At 46.4% G+C, this 26818-nt stretch overlaps 1 protein-coding gene and 1 non-coding gene across 2 annotated transcripts; one reads left to right on the top strand and one right to left on the bottom strand.

Annotated features, from left to right (window-relative positions):
* Nucleotides 1-26600, bottom strand: RBP2 (retinol binding protein 2). The gene is made up of 4 exons (XM_069564180.1): nt 26284-26600; nt 10284-10462; nt 1762-1863; nt 1-250 (listed from the first exon to the last, which is right to left on the bottom strand). The coding sequence occupies exons 1-4, from the start codon at nt 26354-26356 to the stop codon at nt 200-202; spliced, it is 405 nt and encodes a 134-aa protein (XP_069420281.1). The 5' UTR covers nt 26357-26600; the 3' UTR covers nt 1-199.
* Nucleotides 5938-6071, top strand: LOC138431651 (small nucleolar RNA SNORA33). The gene has a single exon (XR_011253802.1). It is a non-coding gene; the product is annotated as a small nucleolar RNA SNORA33 (small nucleolar RNA).
* Nucleotides 26601-26818: the final 218 nt, after the last annotated feature.

The following is a 26818-nucleotide window of genomic DNA, read 5'->3' as shown; positions in this document are numbered from 1 at the left end:
TGAAAGAGAAAAAAGGTTTATTCAGGGAGGAAACAAACTCCATAGACATAGTGTGGACCATCACAGAAGCGGGAGAGGCCCAGATATCTCAATGGGCTCTGTCAGGACCAGGAGGGTCCCCATGGCTGCTCCCCAATGCTGGCAGAGAACTCTTCACAGGGAGCATGGAGTGTATGCTCAGTAGGCCCTCCTCACACCGTCACTTCTTCTTGAACACTTGACGGCACACCTGGTCGCCGCACGTCAGCTCCTGCAACATTATAAAGCAGGCGAGCGATTAACAAGCCACGCCTTCCTTCCACCCACCCCCAGCCCTCTGGGTGTCTGAGTCAGAGAGAAGGGGAGCTGGAATAAAGAGGACAGTTAGTCATTCCAGGCAAAGAGCATTTCAGAGACCCAATCAGCTGGCGTGCCCTGCAGGTAGCAGTAATTTGATTTTGACACTTGAATTGAGCTTGAACAGCTATAAAAATGAAAAATGCAAAGAAATTACCCTCTTGGGCGGGATTTCTCCTACTCTCATGATTAAAGCAACATCGCTTAATTTACAAAAGGCACGAAGCCACGGTAAAGGGAAGGATCTGAAAGGGGAGTGTTTGGAAGGCCTGGTGAGGGGTTTTCTGGCCTCTGGTAGATTGGGCTGCAGAGGGGCTCCTCCAGGCCTGCCTGGGTAGAAAAGATGCTGGCCTTTCATCTGGACAGAGGGAGTCCGCAGGCCTTACCCGCATCTCATAACCCCCTGGGGGGAGAGGAAAAACACGAGTGTGGGACAACCAGAAAAATCTTTCCAGTTGACAATGAATCCATTGTCTTAGCCACAGGGACCACCAGGGTTTGTACTACAATTAAAAAAATCTATCATCCAAACCAGAGCACGTAGGGAAAACCATCGATGGAAAACATGGTGACTCCCTCCCATTCATCACTGGTTGACATTTCCTTTGAAATAAAGATCTCAGGTGAGGCAAGGCTGGCTCTGAAGGACACCCTGTGACCTGAATACTGATGCTGGAGGCAGGTATCTGCCTGACACTACAGGTTGAATGAATGAATGAGGGAAGAGCCATCCATTGAATGAGTCATTCAGTTAACAAATGAGTGGCTGAATGCATGAAGCAGTGAAAAGTTTTTCACTCTTTGAATGTTGAATGCATCAATTTTAAAGACTGAAGTGTGAAAAATTAAGCTATCTAGACAGGTGTAATTTATTCAAGAAAATCAGCAATCATTCCAACTGCTCTGTTCTGGTGTCAAATTAACATAAAGTATTTTGGGATCAAGTGGATGTACCTTAGGATGGGAGTGGAGTGCCTGTGGTCTACAGGCAGTTCCCAGGCCCAGCTGCCCCCAGTACAACGTGTCCCCACAACATCCCACCCCTATGGTGACCCTGCTCCTCTGAGGCTCACATCACTGAGGCCTGGTCTCAGCCTCCTCCAGGGCCTCTTAATTCTGTGCCTCACATTTCTCCCTAGCTGGTCTTTAACAGACTCTGTACATTTCTCCTTGGATTTCAGCTTCCTAACTCAGCATTTTGAACTTTCCTTTTAATTGCAGCCATTCACAGAAATAGCCATATAGAGTTCCTCCTGGAGTCCCCTGAGCCAGGAAGGAATGACTTTCTAACTGTATGACCACACTTGTTTGGCTGGAGCTTAGGGGAGGAGGGAGGGCCATTTTTCTTGTCCAAGTGCCTGGCGAGGTGAACTCGCAGTTGGCAAAAGCAGAGTAGAGGGGAGCTGGGTGGACCCTGAGACTTACCAGATACAGCTTGTCCCCCTCAACCCACTGCTTCCAGCCTCGGTTCTGCTTTTCCCCCTTCTGCACGCACACAAGGGCATCACCTTCCCAGACGACCAAAGTCTGTAATGAGAGGTTTCCAGTCAAAATCAAACACATGGTCTTGATGGGGACTGAATGCATGTAACCTGCAGGTGCAGACCCTGCAGCCACTCTCGGGCTCCCGCTTGGCTCCGGGGCAGAGCCTCAAGCCACAGCCGTGCCAGCATCACCCTCTCTACCCTGCCCCAGACTCCTTTCCCCACACACTCTTCATTCCAGCCAGACAGGCTAATCATGGCTAGTTTTGTTCTCTTGGAAAGATTTCTCTTCTTCCCCTTTACCATATGGTAAAGACAGTATTCTAGATCAGTGGGGGAAAATGATGATGAATTTAACTATGTTGCCATGTAAAATTTCTGGGAGGGAAAAATACCTCAGTGTCAACAGATACATAACAAACTGGGAAAAGTAATTGTAACTCATATCAGACCAAAGACCTGATTTCCTTATATACAAAATGAAAGTGAAAGCTGCTCAGTCATGTCTGACTCTTTGTGACCCAGTGGACTATACAGTCCATGGAATTCTCCAGGCCAGAATACTGGAGTGGGTAGCCTTTCCCTTCTCCAGAGGATCTTCCCACCCCAGGGACGGAACCCAGGTCTCCCACATTGTGGGAAGATTCTTTACCAGCTGAGCCACAAGGGAAGCCCTCCTGTAAATCAAGGAGGCGAAGATCATTAATCTAATAGGAAATTCAACATAGGACACCAAACCAACAACTTATAAGGAGAAAAAAAAACACCCTAAGAGCCTATCATACGGAGTGAAGTAAGTCAGAAAGATAAAAATAAATATTGTATGTTAACATACACACACACACACACACACACAGAGGAATCTAGGAAGATGGTACTGATGAACCTATTTGGAGGGCAGCAGTGGAGACGTAGACATAAAGAACAGGCTTGTAGACACAGGAGGGGAAGGAGAGGGTGGGATGGACAGAGAGTAGAATGGAAACATACATCACCGTGTGTAAAATAGATAATCGGTGGAAATTTGGCTGTATTTTGTAGGGAGCTCAAACCCGGTGATCTGTGACAACCGGAAGGGGGTGACATGGAGTGGGAAATGGGAGGGGCGTTCAAGAGGGAGGTGATAAATGTTTACCTATGGCTGATTCATGTTGATCTATGGTAGAAACCAACGCAGTATTGTAAAGCAACTGTCCTCCAATTAAAAATAAATAAATTTAAAGTACAGACAAAAAAACAAAACAAAAACAAAACCACCCTAGCAGGTGGCTTTTAAACATAAAAAAAACATATTCAACTTCACTTATAATAAGAGAGATGCACATTTTAAGGTTGTTTGTTTTTCAGATACAATTCATCCTGCGGTCAAAGATCAAAGAGCCTAATAACACACTGAGTTGGAGGGGATGCTGAGAAACATAGGCCCTCATACAGGGCCAGTGGGTATATAAATTGGTGTGAATCTTTTTGAGGGCAATTTTACATTACCTTTGAAAATATAACATTGACCTAGAAATTCTACTTCTGGGAATTCTCCCTGCAGGAAACACATTGGAGGCCTGCCCATTGGAGGGCAAGAATAAAGGCAGGGAAACTCCCTAGTTAGCAGGGGGCTCCACAGATCACTCCAAAGCTAACCTTGTCATCCAGAACCAGGAGGTGGACTTTCCCTTGGTCTTGGGTTTCCTCCAGGAAACCAATTAGCACAGAGAAGGTAGCAGAGATGCAGAGCTTGTGATGGACGACCTGGCTGAGTTGACCAGTGGGTTGGAGATGCCACAAGAGGCTCCAACCTCTTATTAAATTTACTTATTTACAAAGTTCACACCCTGCCCCACTTCTCCTTCTGGTTCCCTCTTTACCTGTCTTATTACTTGCCTAGGGACAATCTGTGCTATCCCTAAGTGGTCCTCCAAGCCACCCACCTCTGTGCCCACATTAGGCTTGCACGTGAAGTGATGATATTCCCATCCAGGCAGTGGTGGTGTGTGGGTACTGCCATTCCTCAAGAATGATCCTGATGTGAGCTGGTTTTCTTCCAAGTATGTGCGAACCATATTATACCTCTATGAATGATATTATGCTAAAGACCAGACATTTATTTTCCCCTCTATCTTGCAAACCCAGTTGGTGATAAACAAACCTGTGTGTTTATTTTAATTCACTGTCCTTGCAACTTCAGCTCTATCTATTTTTTGGTAGAAATCTGTTTTCTACAGATTGTTAAGTCTACCTACTTCTTAAAATAATATTTGACCTTGACCAAATTATATATTTTATGTACAATTTTATTTCTCCTTATTTAACTCCTCAGCCCATCACAGCATTGTTTGTTACAGCAAAGGCCTGGAAGCCTCATAAATCCCATCAGTGCGCGACTGGTTAAATATAGTGTGGTTCCTCCCTGTTCTGCGGTCCTTGGAAGGAGGAGGCAGTTCTATATTATGGAGAAGCGCAGTCTCCATAGTGTATAATTTAAGTTAAAGAAGCAAGGAGGAGGGCCATGTACATGAAAGAAAAAGGGATTGGGGATGTACGCACATGTTTTGAATATGTTCTCTGCAAGGAGGCAAGAATATCTTTAATAGTGGTTGTCCCTGGGGAAGGAACTGAGGGGCTGGGGGCCAGGATAGGAAGGAATTTCACTTTTAGTGTTTAATTTTTTTTAAACCATGTATATATATTAATATTCCCCCAATTAATTTAGCAATAAAATTTTACATGTTTAATAAAGAAAATATCTCTTCTTCCTTCAGGGCCATCCCAAGCCTCACATTTTTTAATGTCTTAGAGAAGCTTAATTCATAGGTTGTTCTTTTTGTCCTTTTGGAAGGAATTTATTACCTGGAATATTCCAGAGATGCCTCCCAAATAGACAAGGAAGGACTCACATCTTCTGTTTGGGCAAGGACAGGGTCTTCCAGTCCCCCAGCCCATATTGTCTCACACATCAAGGACACCTAAATTATGTTGACTGAATGAATGTCCGTCTCCAATAGACAACAAGCTTCATAAAAGAAGAGGCCATGGCAGCCGTTCATTTCTTCAGCCCCAGACTCAGCATAGTCATCAGCATATAGGAGGTCCCTGCGAAGCACTGTTGAGTAAGTCTGTGGTTAAATGATTTTGTTGAAACAGCATCTTGAGGATAAATCCACATGGGGAAATAAATGAGCATGTGTATATATTTTTCACTGATAGTCTTGACAGTGTCTTAGTCACCCTGCCTTTTTGCTTTAGTTCTGGTATCACTGGAGGGTACACGTGTCCATTAACATGGACACTAGATGGTCATTGTCATCTACTTGTCTGCTACTTCAAAAGGCTGTGAGATTTTTGAGGGCAGGAAAGGGGGTCTGATTCATTATTTATCAATAGCTCCCAGGCCTCACAGGTAGTAGGGGCTTAACAAATTTGTGGAAGGAACAAAGGAGAAAAATGTTGGTGCATGAGGGCTTGTCTCAATGTCTTCTTTTAATAACTCATGTTTGGGAACAAGATTAACTAAAAGTTATTCTGACCCCAGAGTAAATTGGTTACTAAGGAATTGTGGTAATACCTATGATACTGTAGCCTCACTCCTACATGAAGCAACCAAACAGAAGGGAGAAGAAAATGATTATAAGAACTAAAATGCCACCACTCAATTTGCTTTTTAGTTGGTGTCCTTTATCCATGCATTGGAGGAGGCTTCAAAAAGAGATTCAATTGCCTTCACAGATGTTGAGTTTGAGGAGATGGATATAAGAGAGGAAAACCACTGGTTCTGGGCCATGCTGAAGAGGGAGAGTAGTGTTCCATGAAGATGAAGAGGATGACTTGTAGGAAATTAAAGAAGGAAGTTGGCCTCACACTGCAATTTCCCCATCACCATGTCCAAAGTAAAGTCGTTCAGTCGTGTATGACTCTTTGGGAACCCATGGACTATAGCCTACCAGGCTTCTCTGTCCATGGAATTTTCCAAGCAAAAGTACTGGAGCGGGTTGCCATTTCCTTCTCCAGGGGATCTTCCTGATCCAGGGATTGAACCTGGGTCTCTCACATTGCAGGCAGACACTTTACCATCTGACCCACCAGGGAAGCCCACAAAGTTAACATCATTAAAAACATCCCATGATAGCCAGTCAGTGAACCTGCTTACCTGAATGTGTTTCTGCAGAAACATATTTAGAAAAAGCTGGCAATAAGAAAGCCATGTTATGAGACTTTAAGACACCGAAGTCATTAAGGCCCCTAAAAATGGCCACAAGAAAACAACAACCATAACAACAGCCTTTTGTGGTAAATTAGATACAGGTACTGTGTCAATGTTAAAGTTATAGAGGTTGATAACTACACTGTGCTTATATAAGAGAACATCCTAATTCTTAGAAAATAGACACTGAATTATTTAGAGGTAACCCATAAGATTGCTCAGAAAAGAATGTATATATACTAGAAAGAATAAGAGCAAATGATGAAGCAAATGAGGCAAAATGTTAACAACTGGTCACTCCCCTGGTGAAGAGTGTATAGGTACTCTTGGTTATACTCTTGAAACTTTTCTGTAAATTTGAATCATTCCCAAATAAGTTTTCTTTAAAGGAAAGTAACAGCTCTCTAAATTAGGAGCAGTGAAGGACACTATCAGCATGTTAAAACCCTCCCCAGTACATCTGTTCTCTTCTAAGCCTCAGCTCTGCCTCCTGCCTTGCCCGGTGGGGCCCCTCCTGGGGAGTCGATTTTCCCTGGGCTCTCATGGGTCCTCTCAAAATCATGACTCTAACCACCATCTTAATATCTGTTTTTCCCTACCATTATTTTTCAGTCGAGATATAATTCTGATAAGATAAAATTCAGCCTTTTATAGCATATGATTCAGTCATTTTTAGTATATTCACAGGGTTGTCAGGCCATCTCCGCTAATTAAATCTAGAACATTTTCATCACCCTCAAAATAAACCCAGTACCTGTTAGCAGTTCCTACTAATGGCAACCATTAATGTCTCTACAGATTCACCTATTCCAGACATTTCATACAAATGATACAATATGTAGCCTTTTGGGTTTGTCTTCTCACTTAGCATAACAGCTTCCAAGTTCATCCATGTGATAGTACGTGGGCATGCACTTCATTCCTTTATATGGCTGCATGACATTCTGTGGCGTGAACATAAATTACTGCTTCTTAGTTTTATTCTACTTTGGGTAGCTTGTGTATTTTATTTTTTTAAAACTTTTTGTTTTTTGAAGGCGATGGCACCCCATTCCAGTACTCTTGCCTGGAAAATCCCATGGGCAGAGGAGCCTGGTAGGCTGCAGTCCACGGAGTCGTGAAGAGTCGGACAGGACTGAGCGACTTCCCTTTCACTTTTCACTTTCATGCATTGGAGAAGGAAATGGCAACCCACTCCAGGGTTCTTGCCTGGAGAATCCCAGGGACGGGGGAGCCTGGTGGGCTGCCGTCTATGGGGTCACACAGAGTTGGACACGACTGAAGTGACTTAGCAGCAGCAGCAGCAGCAGCAGCAGCAGCAGCAGCAGCAGAGTATAGCCAATTAACAGTGTTGTGATAGTTTCAAGTGGACAGCAATGGGACTCAGCCATACCTATACATGTATCTATTCTCCCCAAAACTCTCTAGCTTGTGTATTTTTGATGGGGCTTTAAATTCTGAGAAAGAAGTAAGTGTAGGAAGCTAGTAATGTATACAAACCACAGGAAGGAAGAAGGCGGCCCCTGAGTCCCTCAGAAAAGAGTCAAATGCATGATCAATGTGGTTTCATCACTCCTGCCCTTGGACATCACAGAACTGGGCCCTGCAGGGCCCTGAAGGGCCTCTGCTGCAACCCCATCCCCAACCTCTCGCCTCCAAACTGCTCAACGAGGAGGTTTTCAGAGGGGCTCATGCAAATGACCATGGAGTTAAGAAAGTGGCGTCCTGGATCCTGGAGATTAAGAGGACGAGGAGTAGAGGAGTACTACACGCAAACATGCGCATGCGCACAGAACAGTTTCTACGTGCGCTACTATCAAGCGTGAGCAATAGAAATTAATCAGACTTAGACTCACCCGCTTTCTCCCCTCCCTCTTCAGCTAAAGGGTTGTAGTTAGGTTACAAGAAGAAGGTAGTGCCCAGGGCACCTGCTCTGTGTTGTATTTCTCATGGGAACAGCCCATGCAGGAGGCCACTGTCTGGGTACTTCTCAGCACCCCCATTGTGTGTGTGTGTGTGTGTGTGTGTGTGTGTTTATGTATGTTCATCAACCCTGGCTTTTTGCTGCAGGCGAAACATCGACCAGAAGCGAGAAAGGGGATTATCTCTCTGCAGGGCTAAGAGCTGATCTAGGAGAGAAGATGGATGGCTCTCAGAGGGGACAGTGTGTGGAATGGAGAGGCAGAAGGGTAGGCATTATCGGATGGAGTCCTTTAAGAGTCATGAAGGATCAAAAGGACATGATCTATTTCAGCAAAAGTGAGTTCTCCAACATCAAAGGGGATAAAAGAATGAGTCAGAGGGCTGCTTTCCAACAGCCCACACCCAAAACTGAGAAGCGAAGGGAAAATGAATCATTTAGAACTGATTAGGTTAGAACAGCAGAGGGATGCAAAAATCCTGAGACAAATCTTCCTATCAGTTCTGGTGTCTGATGATTTGGCCTTACAGCCACACAGTTCAGAAAAGCCTTGAAGATCCAGCAAACCCTTGGGGAGTAATTCCACAAGGGCTGAGCTTCGGGTCTCCTGCCAAGACTGCTCTGATGGAAGCATTTCCAAAGTGCTTTCCATTTCCCACTTTTCTTCAGCAGGGGCATTAAATGCCATTCAACCCAGACTCAATGGCTGAGATGATCAATGTGTCAGGACAACCTGATTAAGAAATAAAATCTTGCTTTTTTGGCTTTAGAGTCGTCCTCAGAGAATGATGACCTCTTTTCCTCCACATGCCAGGAGAAGAGCCAGAGCTCTGGGGGAAGAGTTGAGATCTCCAATTTTGAAGGAGCTCCTGGAAGCACCAGAAAGAGTGGGACTCTGGGGTGAGAGGTGCTTACGGGGAAAGGAGAAGGGCAGGCTGGTGGGTCCTGCTTCCTCGTGACCCTCCAAGAGACTGGCCCTCTGTAGAGGTGAGAGCATGGGTAACTGGGCACAGGAGTCTTGGTCCAGCTCTCCTCAGCTTGGGAGTCAAGAGAGAGGTCCTGGTGGCCGCATTGACACAGAGGGAGTGGGTACCATGAGGCTTCAAGCTGCCCACTCTTGTATGAACTGCATGGGCTTGTGCTGGACTGTGCAATCTCAGGGCACTTGTATGATACTAAGATTTGGGTGTGGGCATCCTTAAATTGGATTTCTTCTCATTTGTGTTTGTCGGGACTACCCACGTGCAATTAGATCTGGAAAACCAAAGACGTTCACACTGATCGTGAGGGTGGACATGACTGAGACTGGATTTCTCCCCATTTGTGTTTGTTGGGACTACTCAGGTGTAATTGCATTTGGGAAACCAGAGGCATTCACACTGAGCATGAGCGTGGACAGTATAAGAGTCAGTCACTAGGCTGCGATACCACCAGGTGACACGGGAGAAGAGAAGGACCTGCTGCCGGCCTCATGTTCCCCACCACCACCCCACTTCTCCCTGCTAGTACCAATTTCTGCCTTATTCCTGAGGGCCTCTTGGGTGAGGGCCTGCCTCTTCTGCAGACTCCAGTTCTCAGGCTTGGAGATCACTTCCCACTCTGCACTCAGCTGTCTGTTTGCCTTAGGTGCCTCCCTATATCCAAACAGTTCAAGCGGCTAGAAGTCTGCCTTCAGATGCACAGAGGATTTCCTCGATTATGTCCTGCAAGTTAAGGTGAGGCTGAGACTGAAGATGCAAACTTGGTAGAGATTTCTCTGAGTTACTAGGATTGGAGACAGCCTGACTTCATCTAGTCTACTGATTTTTGGGTGTGATTTGCATTACAATTTTCTAAAAGATAAATAGATAAATCAGTTGGGATCATCTAAAATGGAGATATTTCATGTAAGAACATATGAATGCTCAACAGCTCCTGAAAAGAATAAAAATTCAGGCAACATGAGGGCTTCATGCTCTATGGCAATGCTTGGCTGCTGCTGAGGAGGGCTGCCCTGTGATGAAGCTACGCTGTTCAGTTGGCACCATTATCATCCTTCCCTATGACTCCCCCTGGCCCTCTTCCCTTTGCCTGCTAGGCCCATGGCAGTCTATGAGTCAGTCTGTTACTCTGGATACTTGAGAGGTCAGTATCCTTTAATCTCTCCTTGGCTTATAAGCTTCATGCAAAGGCCAGCCTGCTGCTTCTCACTAAACTTTCAATACTTGCTTATCCAGCATCATTGAGTCCATTCTGGTGCCCCTCTCCTGATGCCTCACAGGTTGTTTCAGTCATTGTTCCATTGTAAAGCCAAAACCCAGCCGCTGCACCAAGAGTATGCCAGTGAAAACTCTAGCCCGGTCAGTACCTTAACTTTCCGGTCGTCCAGGCCCTTTGTATGCTCTTCAAACTCCACCCCAACTGTGAAATCCACATTATAGTTACGGAATGTGCTCTTGGTTTGCGTCTTGAACTTATCACCATCTTGCTCAATGATCTTCGTCTGAGTCAGATGGATGGCGATCTTGCGGGTGGCAAAATCAATATCTGTTGGCACAGGGAGTTGTGGAGGTTATGAGGTGCTCAGCCAGACTCATTCATTTCTTTTTTTTTTTTTTCATTCATTTCTTTAACAAGGCCAAGCACTCAAGACCAGAGATGCAGATCTCAGGCCGGCCACATTTCTTTGCTTAAGTGGGAAGCAAGAGCTGTCTTGTACACGGCCAGTCCGGGCATCTCAGCCAACTCTCAGGAAACCCAGGGTCTCTGGGCGCTTACTTGGGAGTCTTGATGGGAGGAGGAGATAGCAGGCAGGGTTCACCCCTGAGCTGCAACTCTCCAGGGTGTATGTGTGTGCATACATATGTGTTTGTATGCATACATATATACAATATGCACACACCCCTCCCCCACAGCAGCTCCCTTCTATCTATTGACATATCGGTTTCCTCCTAAGAGTCTGCTGAACAGAAGTCTTTGTGGTTTAAAAGCAACCAGTCTAGATCCTGGGTAAAGACAGAACTTCCATTCATGCTCTCCAAAAGGAGGCATACATACAAACTTCCATTCTATAGCAGCTTTAGGAGGCTGTTGTGCCTTAGTCGTGGCCCCCAGCACAGCTTAGACATACACCAGACATTTAATCAACACTTGCTCAGAGCTTTCTTTTGTTGTCTTTAAGGAAAAGATGAATAATTGTTTATATTTTTATTACAAAAAATTCCAAACAAACCGAAGTAGAGGTGAGAGTACAAGGAACGCAGCACACTCACCATGCAGAGTTCACTACTGTCCAGTTTTTGTTGCATCTACTCCATTTACACCTTTTCTTTGCCTTGATATTTTAAAGAAAATCTTATTCATTTCCTAGAGACTATTTGTAAGTGAAAGGGAGCATGTCCTTTAATAGTGTATTTCATTTCCTAAGCTTTTCATTTTACAGCAAGAATCTAAGTGCTGAGTCCACCTCCTGCTAACCTCTGTACATAAAGTGGCACCCAAGCCAAAATGTTACTGGCCTGTGAAAATGATGTAGAAACAGAGGCTAATACCAGAACTGTTACATTCATATCCTTGTTACAAATATCATTAAGTTTTCAGTCTCTAGCCAAATCATATTTCACATTTGACCTTAACGCCTGTGAATTTTCTTGCTTCCCTGGTGGCTCAGATGGTAAAGAGTCTGCCTACAATGCAGGAGACCCGAGTTTGATCCCTGTAAGGAAGATCCCCTGGAGAAGGGAATAGCAACCCTCTTCAGTATTCTTGCCTGGAGAATCCCGGTGGACAGAGGAGTCTGGCTGGCTGCAGTCCATGGGGTTGCAAAGAGTCAGATACGATTGAGCAACAAACACACACTGTGAATTCTTCAGAATCTTTGGATGTCAATCTAAATCTTTTTTTTTTTTTTAGAGACAGTTTACCTAGATTTCAAAACACACTGAGATTGATTCTCTCATAACCCAAGATAATAATGACGTCAAGAGAAAGAATAGTTCTAATTCACTGAGTGCTGTTTCTTTGAGAATTCCAGCCTCATCTCTATGGTAGTAGGTGATTAAACTTCACATTGTGTATTATCTGATGGGGGATAAATACTATTGTGCCCAAGAGTGAGACCGGCAGTTATCAACACTTCATGGAGTAACTGTCAGTTTAGAGAATGAACAGCTCCTGTGGTTGCATCCCCACCCTTTCTGCTATCCTTCCCTGGATAGCAGCGACTCACTTCCCTGAAGTGAAGCATCATTTCGCTCACCTTCTCCTCCCATTTCCTTTTGGACCCATTTCTTTCCGAATCTCTCTTTGGTCACTACCACTTTCTTTGTCACAGAGGTCCAAGTGGATGCCTGGACCACAGGAGAGTCTAGGAAGGATCTCAACTGGATGGCCTTTGCGATCCTAAATTGTATAAAGTCAGCTTTTATCACAAGGGGCTTCCCTGGTGGCTCAGATGGTAAAGAATTCACCTGTAATGCAGGAGACCTGGGTTTGATTCCTGGGTTGGGAAGACCCCCCTGGAGAAGGGAATGGCTACTTACTCCAGTATTCTTGCCTGGAGAATCCTGTGGACAGAGGAGTCTGGTGGGCTACAGACCATGAGGTTGCAAAGAGTCAGACATGACTGAGCAACTAATACTTTAATCATAAGGGAATAATTTCAAGTTATGTTAGGCAACCCAGAAGGTAAAAGGATTACACACCGTAAGTTGAAGAGACAAAAAGGTTCAAGTTGCCCTAAGCTGGGACATGAATGCCAGCACCTTGCTCAACTACTGTTCATTATTAATACTATTTGTTCAGAACTTGCCACATCTAAGAGTTCACTGATGGGGCCCAAAACTGGCTGCCCATCTGCATCACCTGGGAAGATGTAAAAAGTATAGAACTGGGCCTCTTCTCAGACCCTGAACCTCTGGACAGTTTTAGACCTTAGATTTCCTTAGGGGAGTGCTTTTGGGGGAAAGATTTCAATAGTTTAAGAAATTTGAAAGCTGCTGTTTAAGCATGAGTTAGGAAAAGTCAAGGCTGGGCCTGAGAACAGGCTCCTCATGCATAGGTATTACGCAGAAGGCAAGCCATCTCCTTGTTCTGCACTTAATGAGGCCATGACGGGGGCATGGCACCCAAGACAAAAACTTTGTAGCATCTGAGCAAGAGACTCTGATATGAAAACCATGGAGCAGGCTCAATAAAAATGTACAGACTGCAGATGATTTGATGAAAGACAAAGCAGCCACGGCAGCCTCCTCACCCTTGCGATGCAGAGGATTTCTTCACCCAACATGGTTGCGGAGAGGATGTCAAGTAGTCCTCTAGTAACCCTAGCCACATTGTAATACCATCATAATATGATTGGCATTGCAGTTTTGACCCCACCCCCACGCCTGTGGGTTTCGAGTAGGTGCTATGGGAAAGATGCAAAATGGAGCCTGGTGGAAGTCCAAATAAAGAATTACAGATGATACAATCACAGGAGAGGGAAAGGGGAGTCACTCCCATCTAAGCCTGGAAAGATTAAGCCCATATTCACAAGCTAAGCTACCCCTATTCATACCCCTCCACATAAGAACACCTGCGCTCTTCTTCTTCGAAGATGCAACTTCAGCTTCTGCCCTAAATCAACTGCTTCTTTGTACACTCTTCTGCACATACTGTGCTTCTAATAAACTCTGTGCTTGCTTTATAATCTTGGTCTCTTTGTTGAATTCTTTCCTCAAAGGGCTAAGGTCCTTTCAATTGCAGAAATCTCTCATGGCATCTCACTAGCAAATCTCTCTGATGACATGGAGGCCCAGAGACGTTAAGTGACTTGTCTAAGGTTACACAGTTGAGAAGCAATCAGAAGGGTTTGGCAATTGGATGGATGTGTGGAAGATCAAGTTGGGAGGTGAAAACAGAGGTTCTGAGCTTAGGGAACCAAGGTAGAACCAGACAAATTGGAGAAAAAATTTTACGGGGGCACTTAGGAGCTAAGTTTTAGGTAAAATGACTCTGGTGGCCATGCTGTGTGAGAACCTTCAGGGTGATAGTTAAGACATGCCTTGGAATCAACCAGGAATAGTGCCCCATGGTAGACCTTCCCTGGGAAACTTCACTCGCTCAATTCTCTCACGAAACCCACAGATGAATATCAGTTCTATATTATCTCCATTTTGCTAATGAGGAACCTGGCTTACAGAGGCTGTGCCATTGGCCTTGGATTATATAGTGAGGAAGCAATAGAGGTGGTAATAGAACCTGTAATTGATGGCCTGTCTTCAGGGCCAGCTCTGAACTCCACGAGCTCTGGGCTGGCCCATCGCATCACATCAGACCACTCCAGTTTGTGCGCTTCCAGTGGCTGCCCAAGATACCAAGAACTTCTGACTCTACATTTCCCCTGGAGCCACAGGGCTTCTTGACCCAACTGCATGAGCCCTCCCTGTTTGGAGCAGCTGATGTTCCCCAGAGTTCATATGCACTGTCCCCACCAAACAGCAATTGATTACTAGGCCTATGACTCTACGGAAATTCAGAACTGGAGGAACTACACTTCAACCCTGGATGTTTTCTGATAGCTTCAGCCTTGTGGCTTACAAAATGGTACCTGGGCACTTTTAAGCCATACAGCCTGGGTGTTTGGGGGGAAGTTGTATAGGCCTCAGGGCTTGGGGGGGGGGATAAATGCCCTCTCTGCCACTGTGAAGCCCCTGGGCATCTCGACCAGCATTCACAGAGCCCAGGGTGCCCCACGGTGTTTGCCATGGGTTCAGTCCGTAAAAGACTAGTGGTCAAAATTATTTTCAAATGGGAACTCACGATCAGCTAAGTTTGAGAAATGAATAATTAAAACCAAGACAGGCTGGCTGTTTCCCATGCTGAAAAACTTTATGGAGCCTTTAATTTGGAAAAGGTCCTTTGTAGCTCTAACAGCAGGGTACAAGATGTAGCTAGCCTCTCCCAACTTTCCGTGTGTGCTAAGTCGCTCCGTTGTGTCTGTTTCTGTTCGACCCTATGGACTGTAGCCTGCCAGGCCCCTCTGTCCATGGGATTCTCCAGGTGAGAATACTGGAGTGGGTTGCTGTGCTCTCTTCCAGGAGAATTTCCTAACCCAGGGATCGAACCTGCTTCTCTCACATCTCCTGCATGGGCAGGTAGGGTCTTTACCACTGGTACCACCTGGGAAGCCCTTTCCCAACCTTATGTGGCTGTAGAACCCTCCATGGTGGGATTTCCAGCTGGTCAGGGTTTCACAGAACATAATACAGGAAGGGCTGACAGAGCCCCTCCTGAGGCCTTTATCTCTGTCTCCTGGTCCCTGCAATTGTGAAAATATCCCCTACTCAATTTTTTCCCATTTAAGGCAATAGTTGCCTCGTTTGGAATGGAGGAACAGGACCAAGTGGTCAAGTATTTCTGATTTAAAAATGAATCCTTCCTTAAAATTGTTAAAAGCTGAAAAAGAATGTCTTCCACCTTCCAGTTGGTATAAACATGTGCTTATGCTAGGCAGAGCCTAATATCATCCTCTGACTCATGTTTCTTTCCTTCTGCCCCAGAAATATAGCCTAATGAGCCAGGTGGTGTCTGGGGGTCTCACTTCAGCCACATCCCTGGTCACTAGGGTCCAGATCTGGAAGCAGCACAGAGCAGCAGCTGTAAGTGGAGTGATTTATAAACCGCATCAGGCTATTTTGAGGATTAAATGTGATGGTGTGGGAGAGTTCTGCCTGGAATCCGGTGGGTATGGTAATGGCTCCTTAAGTGTAGCTGCTGGCATCATTGAAATCAGCCCCCTGATTGCATAGGCTAGTTTCTTCAGAGTCCTTTGCATTTTCCCAGATACTCCCTGTACCTCTGCTCCCCGAATCCCTGCCCCTCTCCACCCAGCCTCACCTGCTTCAGCACGTCCTACTCTTTCTTGCCTCCTTTCTCACCTGCTTTCCAGGCCCAGAAGTTTAGCTCCCAGGAGGCTCTACCTGACATTCTCCTCTTTTTCATGGGGTCTGTTGTTCTTTTCTCCAAAGTCTCAACTCTGTGAGGACAAGGACGATGTTGGCTTTTTCCTCTGTGTCCCCCTAGAACCAGAGCCAGGGCTGGGTACACAGTAGGAGCTCAAGAGATACTTATGGGTTGGCTAATGTGGGCACTGTGGTCTAGGATGGGGGTTCTCCAAGTGAGGCCCCTGGGCCCGCAAGCAAGTACATGACAACATTTTAGAAATGTATATTCTGGGATCCACCCTAAACCTACAGTAGAGGGTTGGGCCCTTCCTGGTTTTACAAGCCTTCCAAGTAATTCTGCACATTTCCATGTTTAGAATCCCTAGTATAAAAGAGTGAGGGTGAGATCTGGGCAAAGATCCTGTCTCTGATCTCCCAGCTGTGTGACCTCAGAGAAGTCACTTTCCTGTACTGAGTCTGTTTCTCATAGTAAAGTGGGGAAAGAAAGCTCATCTCATGGCATTATTTATGTAAGGATTCTGTTAAAATGATAGGTAAGTGCTCTTCCCAGTGCCAAGGAGCTGGTGGGTATTTGATGCAATTGGCCCCCACTCATTGGTCTTCTCTGTTCTGGCCAAACTGTGGTCAGGGAGGCCTGGTGGTCTAATGGTTAGAATTCCAGGCTTTCACTGCACAGGGCCCCGTGTTCAATACCTGACCAGGGAACTGAGGTCTTGCAAGCCACACAACATGGCCAAAGATAAATAAAAATAGTTTTGTAATGCCTAAAAAACAAAACAGTGGCCAGATAAGCATTCAGATCCTATTTATGCATCTCCACAGCCATCTGCCACTTCACACAGCCCAAGGGTCCTGGGCTCTGAAGGAACAGTCAGAATGCTGACTAATCTACGCTCTCCCTCCCTCATACAGCCCCGGCTTGCCACGAGGGCATTTAATCCAGCCTGACCAGACCTTCGTTTGCATGGACTGGTTTCCTCACTCCATAGTTTGGCCAAAGTGTAGAAACTTGAGTTTCTGCTCTAGCCCTCTGTACTGAGTGAGGTCCAGGCTATGCTAAACCCTGCTGGAGTCACAGGTAGATGATGAGGAAATAAAACCACGGATCATGTGTTAACCAGATGAAACACAGGGGAGGGTGTCATACAAAACCACAGCTGACTCTTGAATGACACAGGTTTGAACTGTGCAGGTCCACTGATATATGGATTTTTTTTCAATAGTAGCTACAGAACCACTCCATCTGTGGTTGGTTAAATCTGCAGATGCAAAACCACAGATATGGAGGAACTACATGTATAGGGAGGGCCAAATATATGTTCTGTGCACAGTTTTGACTGCGTGAAGTGTCAGGACCCTTGACATGCCCCCACTGTAACCCCTACCCCCCTGCCCCTGCGGTTCAAGGGTCAACTGTACTAAGGAAGAACTGGGAACTACAGAGCCGTTTAGAAATCTAAATGTAAATGATCTCAGAGAGCAAATCTATTTTTACTCCACAGATATGGAAATCAAAGCTCAGAGAATTTAAGTGACCAGTTCAGAGGTACCCAGCTAGGAAGTGCTCCTGACTCTTTGCCTACAAGTACATTCTGTTTATCATCTACAACTAAGGCTCCCCAAACAGAAATTATTGCTTGTTCCTGGTAGTTCAGAGAGGTAGAGCGCATCTAAAAATGTCTATTGCCAAGAGAACAGGTTTGTCCTGGAAATCCCAGCCCCAGTCAGTCTTTCTGACCAGAGCCAGGGAATCTTATTAGAGGCCCTATACAAATTGAATCAAGCATCATTTCTTTTCTGGATTGAAAAATAGCTTGGTCTCTTGGCTACCCTTTACCATGTGCGCCGGCTAGTTAATCATGTCACCTCTGCTCCACCCCAGGGAAGGGAGCCGAACGTTCTCTTGGTGGATTCTCAATATTTCTAATCAAAAGGAAAGGTTTAACTGCTGCTGTAGAATACACAAGCACACACACACAGATTACAAAAACACTTCCTCTTTTTACTTTGGAGGGAAATTATTTTCCTGATATGGTATTTGAACACCAGGGTTATCAAATATATTTGATCTGCTTTTCTGGATTAAAGGTATCTCTGAGCCTGATTTATAGCCAGGTGAAATGAATTTCTATCTCAGAGGAAAAGGTCCAAAGGCAAGCAATTTCTGAATAATATATATGGCTTGTAGCTGCTGTAGAAGAAAAAAAAAAAAACCACTGAAGTGACTTTATTAAAGCATACTTTTCATAACTGCATTTTGAACAATGCAAGCCATAAAGTTGAAATATGAGTATGCTACTCAACATTAAAATGCTTTGTAATGTGCTTGTGGAAAAAGCTAAAGTTGTAGGCTAAAAGGGCAGGCGAGCTTTGTAAATTAAAGAGCAGAGATGCACACGGATTCATCACATGAAATCTGAGACCCTTCCAAGTGCAGCTTCCATGGACTTTGAACCTGGACTCTTAATTCACAAGTCATCAGCACTCAGGCAGTTGTGAGAAGCAGAGTGAAAGAGCAATGTTCTCCATCTTTCCACGTCATTTCCTCCTCTGGATAATCCATTGAGAGAGGAACTGTCCTTGCCCCCTCCTGCCTCCTCCTCTCTCACCCTCATGGACTTCTCCAAATATATTCAAAGCCTTCCCTAGACAGCAAAGGCAGGCTGGAGACCCTGAAGTGCCTCCATGTCCCCTTGTACTTTTCATCTCTATGCAAACTGAATCAAACACTGCTTCTTCTCTAGGTTGAAAAAATGGCTTGGTGCCCCACCCATAGTCAGGTCCTCACCACTGGGCTGGAGATTAGGGAGGAGGGGCTGCCAGTACACACCAGGGAAGACCCATAGAAAGGGACCAAACTTATCTTCACTTGGGTTTTTCCCACAGCACTGTCCCTGTGTGAAAATTCAATCAAGTAAAGATTTTGGCAAGTGTCTGACTTCATTGATTTGTGAGCACCAGCAGCAATTTAAATGTCGTGAAACTAACTCTTTGTTAGGTCATCAGACATTCATTCATATATTCACTTGTTCATTCATTTCTGCCCAGGGACTCGGAATTATTCTCTTGCAGTGTTTCTGCAGTGTCTCTGCAGTGTTCTGAGTGTTTCTCCCGCCTTTTTTGGAGCTCCCCATCCTGACGAACCTTGCTCACCGTGAAGCGCCCTCTCCTCTAACTCCATATTAGTACTCTCACCTGGGAGGAGGAAATGGCAACCCACTCCAGCATTCTTGCCTAGAGAATCCCATGGACAGAGGAGCCTGGTGGGCTGCTGTCCATAGGGTCGCACAGAGTCGGACACGACTGAAGCGACTTATCATGCATGCATGCATGCATTGGAGAAGGGAATGGCAACCCACTCCAGTGTTCTTGCCTGGGGAATCCCAGGGACGGGGGAGCCTGGTGGGCTGCCGTCTATGGGGTCGCACAGAGTCGGACATGACTGAAGCAACTTAGCAGCAGCTGCAGCACCTGAGAGAGTGCTGCAGCAAGGGCTTGGGGGTTAGAAGCAGACACACTGGGCTCCTGTCTGAGCAACACCATTGTCCAGCCAGAAGTGACCCCAGGAAAATTTCTCTACTTCCCTGACCTTCAGCTTCTTTACTCCTTAAAATGGCAAGCATTCCTTTGGCTTTATCCCTGACTCTACCCTGAGTTCTAGATCTTATATCAAGATGCCAATTTTAACACTTTCCTTGGATGCATCACAGCCATCTGAAATCAAAATAAGCAACTCAGAATTCTTAACGCATTCCCCCCTATCCGGCACCCCTGTCCAAACTTACTCCTCTCCATGTTTCCCCATGTCAGCTGGTGGAGTCATGGTCTTCCCAATTATGCAGGCTTCAACCTGGGGGCCACCTGCATTTCTTCCCATTTAATTTTCATCTGAAAGCCCTGTTGGCTTTATCTCCAAAATATTCACTGAATCTCTATCTTCTCTTCTTTAGTCCTGGGCGTCACCCCAACCCAACCCACCATCATTTCTTGCCTGAACAACACAGAAACCTCTTTAGTGGGCCTACTTGTTTCTAGTCTTGCCCTCCTGTGATTCATTCTTCACAGTATAGCAAACCTTAAAGAATATAAATAAGATGGTCTAAGTCTGCCCATCGTAAGGCCTGACTACCACTGGGTTCACCACATGCCCAGCACACCAGCCTTTGCTTGTTCCCCTAACACACCCAGAGCCTGTGAACTTGCTGCACCCGAAACATCGCTTCTCAACATTCAAGCCTCAGCTCCAATGTCACTTCCTCGACAGCCTTCCCTGACCACCCATCACTCTCCTCCCAAGAATTCCTTTCTCTTTTCTTTAAAGTACATCATCTCAAACTGTTACTCTCTCTCCTACTAGCATGCACCCTCCACAAAGGATGGGAGTTTGTTACCTCATTTACTACACTTCGCCAATGCCTGGAGCATTTCCTGGTGTGTCTTAGGTGCTTGTGCATTTGTTGAAACTGAATTAAACAAATGAAAAAATGGAAGCTCATGATAGCATGATACTTATCATGGCATGAGAATTGTTTGTACATGTGCTCACGTCCGATGTTACACTTTGGTTCCTTCAAAGTGTAAGGCTTTTGAACCTTGTGGGTAATCAGGAAAGGCTTCCTGGCATAGACCACTCAGGTTGGGAGCTCCTTGACTTCCATCTCTAAGGCTACTGCCGTCCTGGTAAAATTTTTCAGAGACCCACTCCACTGTTCTTGCCTGGAGAACCCCAGGGACGGGGGAGCCTGGTGGGCTGCCGTCTATGGAGTCGCACAGAGTCGGACACGACTGAAGCAATGCAGCAGTAGCAGCAGCAACTAGGACTTTTTGCAGTGGCCACTGCTCTTTTAAATCTGTGCATGAAAATTTCAGTGAAAAGATGCTCTTCATAGAAGAAGATTCTCACTTTTCTGTGTGAATTAAGGGAATTGTATTTTTCCTGATGTCTACAATGTTTGGAATAAAAATTTCCCCAAAGATTCAAGTTCAAAGGTAACTGGGTATTTTCAGAACAGATGCCTTCCATTATACATTCCCGTTTTCCTGATTAAAGTTGCATGGTGGTGTTTTATTTTCTAGGCTCAGCCTTGCCTCTTCTCCACTTGGTCACCGAGCCTAGTCTGTTTCCTGCTATGGATGTCCCCCTGGCTGCCCTCCTTGGCGCCGCTCTTGCATCTTCCCGGGGCCACTATAACCACTTCTTCAGTTCTCCGACCGTCTCTGCTACCTGCTTACTCCCTGGCCGTCAGGGCATTCATGGTCTCTCTCTCCTCCCGACAGTGCTTCCCAGGATTCTCTGCTTGCGTGATGCCCTTGGGCGGCGTCCGCATGTGGTGATGCACCGCTTTATGATCCAGCCCTGCTGCCTTTTCGACTCTTCTCGCCCCACTGCCTTGGTAACATGACTCCTGCGTCCCTTGGCCGCAAACATCCTTTTCAACCAAACTTGGCCTGTGCCCACAGGGCCAGAGCCAACTCTATCTCTGTGTGGAGCGCTCCTCTCCTTCCTTCGAAACTTCACCCAGAAGCACTTAGGGAGACTTCACGCATGCCTGCTCAGTCACTCGGTCATGTCCAACTCCTTGTGACCCTATGGACTGTATCCCACTGGGCTCCTCTGTCCATGCGATTTTCCAGGCAAGAATACTGGGGTAGGCTGCCATTTCCTCCTCCGGGGGAACTTCCCGATCCAGGGATTGAACCCAAGTCTCCTCTGTCTCTAGCACTGCAGACTGATTCTTTACCACCGAGCCACCAGGGAAGTCCAAAGAATAAGCATCTACAATTTTAGCTACTTGGGTTTAAAAAAAATTATTATTATTTTATTTGGCTGGGCTGGGTCTTTCTTAATTGCAGCATGTTGGATCTAGTTCCCTGACCAGAGATCAGAGTCAGGCCCCCTGCATTGGAATCACAGAGTCTTAGCCACTGGACTGCTGGGGAAGTCCCAGGAAGCCTTCAATGACCCGTCTATTGTAGCTCTCCAACCACCATCCCCCACCACACACGCTTAAAAAACAAAACAAAAAAAAACAATGTAAATTTCAGATGTACAACATCATAAATCAACATCTGTGTAGACTGCAGAGTGATTCTCACCACAAGCCTGGGTACCGTCCCTCACCATACAGCTTACATACTTCAGGTCACCATTGTTCTATCGTCACTATAGTCTTTTCAGCCCTAAGGGACAGAATCACCTGCTGTCCCATCTGTGGCAGATTATACTTTCTTAAATAGCTGCAACACAATGTCTCATCCTACTGGATGTTCTTACAATTGATTTTGACCTTTTGAGAGGCGGGGTCTATGTACCTTTCTTTTGAATATAGGTGAACTCAGGACTGCTTCAACCAATAGAATACAACAGAAGTGATGCTATGTGACTTCTGGGTTTGGGTCATAAAATCTCATTCATCTGCTGCCTCCTCTCTCTTTGCACACAGCCAGGGTGATGTGAGGACACCCAGGTCATGAGGGACATCACAAGTAGACACCCACAGCCCTGGCTGAGGTCTCAGGGGCTGGCCAGCACCCAATGCTAGACATAGGAACGAGGAAGACATTGAGATGGCCCCAGCCACTGTCCTGCTACAGTGGAGTGAGAGCTTCCTAGCAAGACCTCTCTTGGTGAACCCAGTCAGCTCCCACATCTACGAGAGGCAATAATAAAATCGCTGTATAAGAAAATAAAGCCTCTATGTTTTGGAGGTGATTTAATCTCACTGTAATAGAAAACAGGAATGCAACTTGTATATGGCTATAGCTTGACTGGCTGCACCATTTTGAGCTCTTTGAGAATAGAGACTGGGCCTGGGCCTGCCTCAGATGGCACAATCCCTGGCTTCCATGGGCAACGTCTACAGCTTTGGTAGAGAAGCTGAATGATCCCATGTACATGCAGTGCTGGCTTCACTCTGGAGTAGAGTGAATGGACTCTCCCCTTTTGTCCTGTCACAGCACCGGGACCTCACTTTGAGGGGTCTGTCCCTTAGACTGAAGATCACTCCTCCATTCTCTGACCCCCTGATCCAAGTTGAAGGAGGACCTCAGGACATGAGAGATTCCTCAGGGAAGATGAGTTCACTGGCTGATTTCCTTACTGTAAAGAATCTAGGGCCTCAAGGAACACCAGGAAACAAGGTACCATTGACCCTTGGCACTCACCCTCTGAACAGCTAGTGACCTGGATAAGTTGGGGCAAGCCCAAAGGTTGCCCTGACATGTCACTACTGAGGCTGGCAGCCAGGTCATGTGGGGAGGCTGGGTGTGGAGTGAGTTGCCAGCTGGGAACAAAGCCAGTTTGTCCCCCAACCCCCTCCCCCTCAAAAAAAAGAGTACTTCCTTCTTCCGGAACTAGCTTCCAGGTTCAGGGAGAAAGCCGACTCCTTGGTGCTAGGGACTAAGATCTAAGAAAGTGAAGGCTCTTTGGAGTTATACTTAGTGATATTTCTGCTTCTGGGGACTTAGAAGGATCTCTACATGTTCTTTCCAAATGCCAAGGGCTTCATGCTCCAAGGGGCAAGAAAGTCAGGCTTCAACTTGTCAATATTGGGGCAGTAACGTTTGTCCTGCGGGGTTGATGCGGAGGGAACTGTATGGATCTGCTGGGTTTCTGTTAACAGATTCAATTGCAGGGTAGTGAGTGGGGGTGGGCAGCCCCACTCAGCTGCTTCTGGCTGAGCCCTTGAGACCTGTCTCCAGTCACCGCCAGTGCCTGCCTGGCCACTTGTGTCCCCATGGGCAGATGAGCGGGGTAAGGTGTCCTCTCTTGGAGTGGGACAGCGACTCTGGCAGCGGCGTTTCTGCACAAAGAGTCATGGGTTCAAGCTGGGGCACATTTCTAGGACACCTTAGGAACACTGAGGCAGCTGGGCAAGCCAAGGCATGGAGCGCATCCGCATTCTGGAGTTAGCTAATACCATTCCCTATGGTATTAGTCTCCACCGGGAACTGTGAGCCCACCCCTCTGCACTGCAGAGACTGGCACAAAGAGGCCAACCCATTGGCTTGCTAGAGTGAAATCAACATAGTGCGATGTTGAATGGAAAGTCATGACTGCAGCTCCAAGAGATAAGAGGTGTCCAGTGCCAAGGAGAACCAGAAAGGCCACTCCCTCCAAAACCTTCTGCAACAAGACATCCACACATCACACTCACAATCCAAGCACCCCTCCTCCATCAGGAGGCTGTAAGTTGAGGTGAAAGAGTCCAGTGGAAAGCTGCTTTAGAAGAGGATTGTTTGAAAGAGCTGACAGGGTGCCCTGCTTCCTGGCACCACCCAGAGGGGTCAGGGGATGATAACAGGACTGCATGCCTTTCACCTCCAGCCTAGAAAGAGGGGCTCCAGGGGCCCACCCTGTACAGAATAAAACTAAACTGAGACCTGCTTTTGTACCTAAAGTCACCACAGGACTTTTTATTGTTTAAGAATAAGCAGCAAAGGAGACAAAATTGCTTTTCGATTATATTCCCTGAGTTGGGCTTGTTCAGTTTACTGCAGAAAGCTTGAAACCACCAAATAGCTTTTGTTAAAGTATTTTCAGTCATTCCAAATAACAAGCACATCCAACATCATCTGGAGAAACAGGCAAGGCTGGTATCTCTATTTGGTGAATGAAGAGACTGGGTCAGAAAGGTTAAAAATTTGGTCAGAGAGAAAGCCTCAGCTGAACTTCTGGTTTGGTTTCCTCCTCTGTATGATGTTGTTCAGAATCCTAGTCCTGAGCTCAGCTCCAGAGCATTTACCCACATGTTAGAGGGAGGATTCCATTTTCTATCCTCACTCAGTATTAAAAGCAGAGGCAACAGGGTTAGGGCTCTGGCAGGAGGATTTTTTACCTCCTCCCTTCTCTCCCAAGTATATTGGTAACACTCTGTGCATGCGTGCAGTCTAGGTTGCTTCCGTTGAATCTGACTCTTTGCAACCCTTATGGATGGTAGCCTCCCAGGCTCCTCTCTGTATGGGATTCTCCAGGCAAGAATACTTGAGTGGGTTGCCATGCCCTCCTCCAGGGGATCTTCCTGACCCAGGGATTGAACCCACATCTCTTATGTCTCCTGCATGGTAGCTGGGTTCTTTACCACTAGCACCACCTGGGAAGCCCAACATTGTAGCCAGGAGGAAAAAAATCTGTTCAGTGTTGGAAACATGTCCAAAGTCCGTGAAAAACTTCCAGTCTCTGAAAATTGCACAACATATCACATGAGCTCTTCTTATTCACTGACACGGTGGAAGTGTCATCAAGGTAGAAGTGAACTGCACAGAAAAACCTATGATTCCCATTCTTGATGAGACATTCTATCATCACATCCAAATTATTGGCCCTCAAACTCCACTTGCAGTCGTTTTCCTCAGGGTTGGTATAGAGAAGTTCCAGTTGGAAACTCTATATGTGGAGAGATCTAAAGCTAGAAAAGGTGATCCAGAAGCCGTCACAGGAATAAGGACAGGCAAGGTTCCTTGTCTGGGGCCTGGCCTACATTGTGTGCTAAGTCACTATCAGTCATGTCCGACTCTTTGAGACCCCTTGGACTGTAGGCTGCCAGGCTCCTCTGTCCATGGGATTCTCCAGGCAAGAATACTGGAGTGGGTTGCCATTTCCTGCTCCAGGGGATCTTCCCAACCCAGGGGTTGAACCTGCATCTCTTGTGTCTGCTGCTTTGGCGGGAGGATTCTTTACCACTGGCACCACCTGGGGCCTACAGTAGCTGCCCCCAAAAGTGAGCTCCCCTCCATGGGTCCAGCTTCTCTGGTTTCATGTTTTTTCTGCCTGCCCCACAAGAGATCCCACAAGAGGTTAACTCAGTACACATGCTGATGGAGCCCCTGGGCTGGCGTCTAGTTCAGAAGTCAGGTGAGCAGTAAATTGTTTGATCTATGTGACGAAAGCCCTTCCTAGCTTTCTGTGGGCCTGACTTTCTCTCGGCTGAGAGGTTTGTTAGCCACTTTTTTTTGCTTCTCCACTGCAAGACTAGCAAAGGAGCAATGCAGGGGTCATCTGTGTATAATATCAGTTCCAGCTGGCTGCGACCACAAGGCAAGGAGACCTGCTGTGTTTTCCTCTCAAGTCTGGCTTTCCTCATGTGTGCATGCATGTGCCTTCATGTGCGTGTGTGCGTGTGTGCGTGTGTGTGTGTGTATGCATTCTCCATTCAGCGAATCTTTTCTGTGTGCCAAGAACCTTCTAGACGTAGCCTCATTTAATACTGTTCCTAGCTTGCCAACAAGGAATCTGAGCCTCAGCAAATGAGTATGGCCTGCCTCATACTACACAGCTGGTCAGAACTGGGGGCAAGACTTGCACACAGGTCTGGGGAACTCCACCGCAGCACTGTCAGAGAGGCCAGACCGCAGTCCTTACGAAGCTGCCCTCTCTCTCCCTTTTTCACCTCCCCTCTCTCCCACCTGCTGCATCCCCCTTACCCAGGGCCTTCATGTAGCCTTCAAAGTTGTCATTACTCTCCATCTCCCAGGTTCCATTCTGGTCCCTTGTCATGGTGGTGGCCTCTGGTTACCGTCGGTGTGTGCTGGATGGCAAGGAGCAAGCTGCAGGGAGAACATGTTAGAACGAGCTACTTTTATAATCCAGTGGGCCAGGCTTAAGACTTTGAAGATAACAAGCTCAAAGATCACAAGTACAACCGAAAGGAACTTTCCTTTCCTTTGCAAAGCTCAGCAGGACTATGAGCAATGTACGCTCAAAACCTGGCACAGCCAGGCATGGGTGTCCTGGTGACCTCATTTTTGGCTGGTTGGGCTCCCACAGAACCCCTTGCCCCAAACAGAACACTCTGTCCAGCAAATACCCAGTGCCACCCCTCATGTACAACAGGCCACCAGCTCCCAGGCTTCAAACCTCAGCTGGAGTCTCTCATCTGTGTAGCCAGCATTTCTGGCCTGGCTAGTGAAGCCAAGAAATGAGAACTCACACCTGTGCACCTCTCCTCTACTTTGGGCT

Source organism: Ovis canadensis, chromosome 1 (genome assembly GCF_042477335.2).
Source record: "Ovis canadensis isolate MfBH-ARS-UI-01 breed Bighorn chromosome 1, ARS-UI_OviCan_v2, whole genome shotgun sequence".
Taxonomy (NCBI): domain Eukaryota; kingdom Metazoa; phylum Chordata; class Mammalia; order Artiodactyla; family Bovidae; genus Ovis; species Ovis canadensis.
Note: the sequence above shows the minus strand (reverse complement) of the source record. Positions and strands in the feature narration are given on the sequence as shown.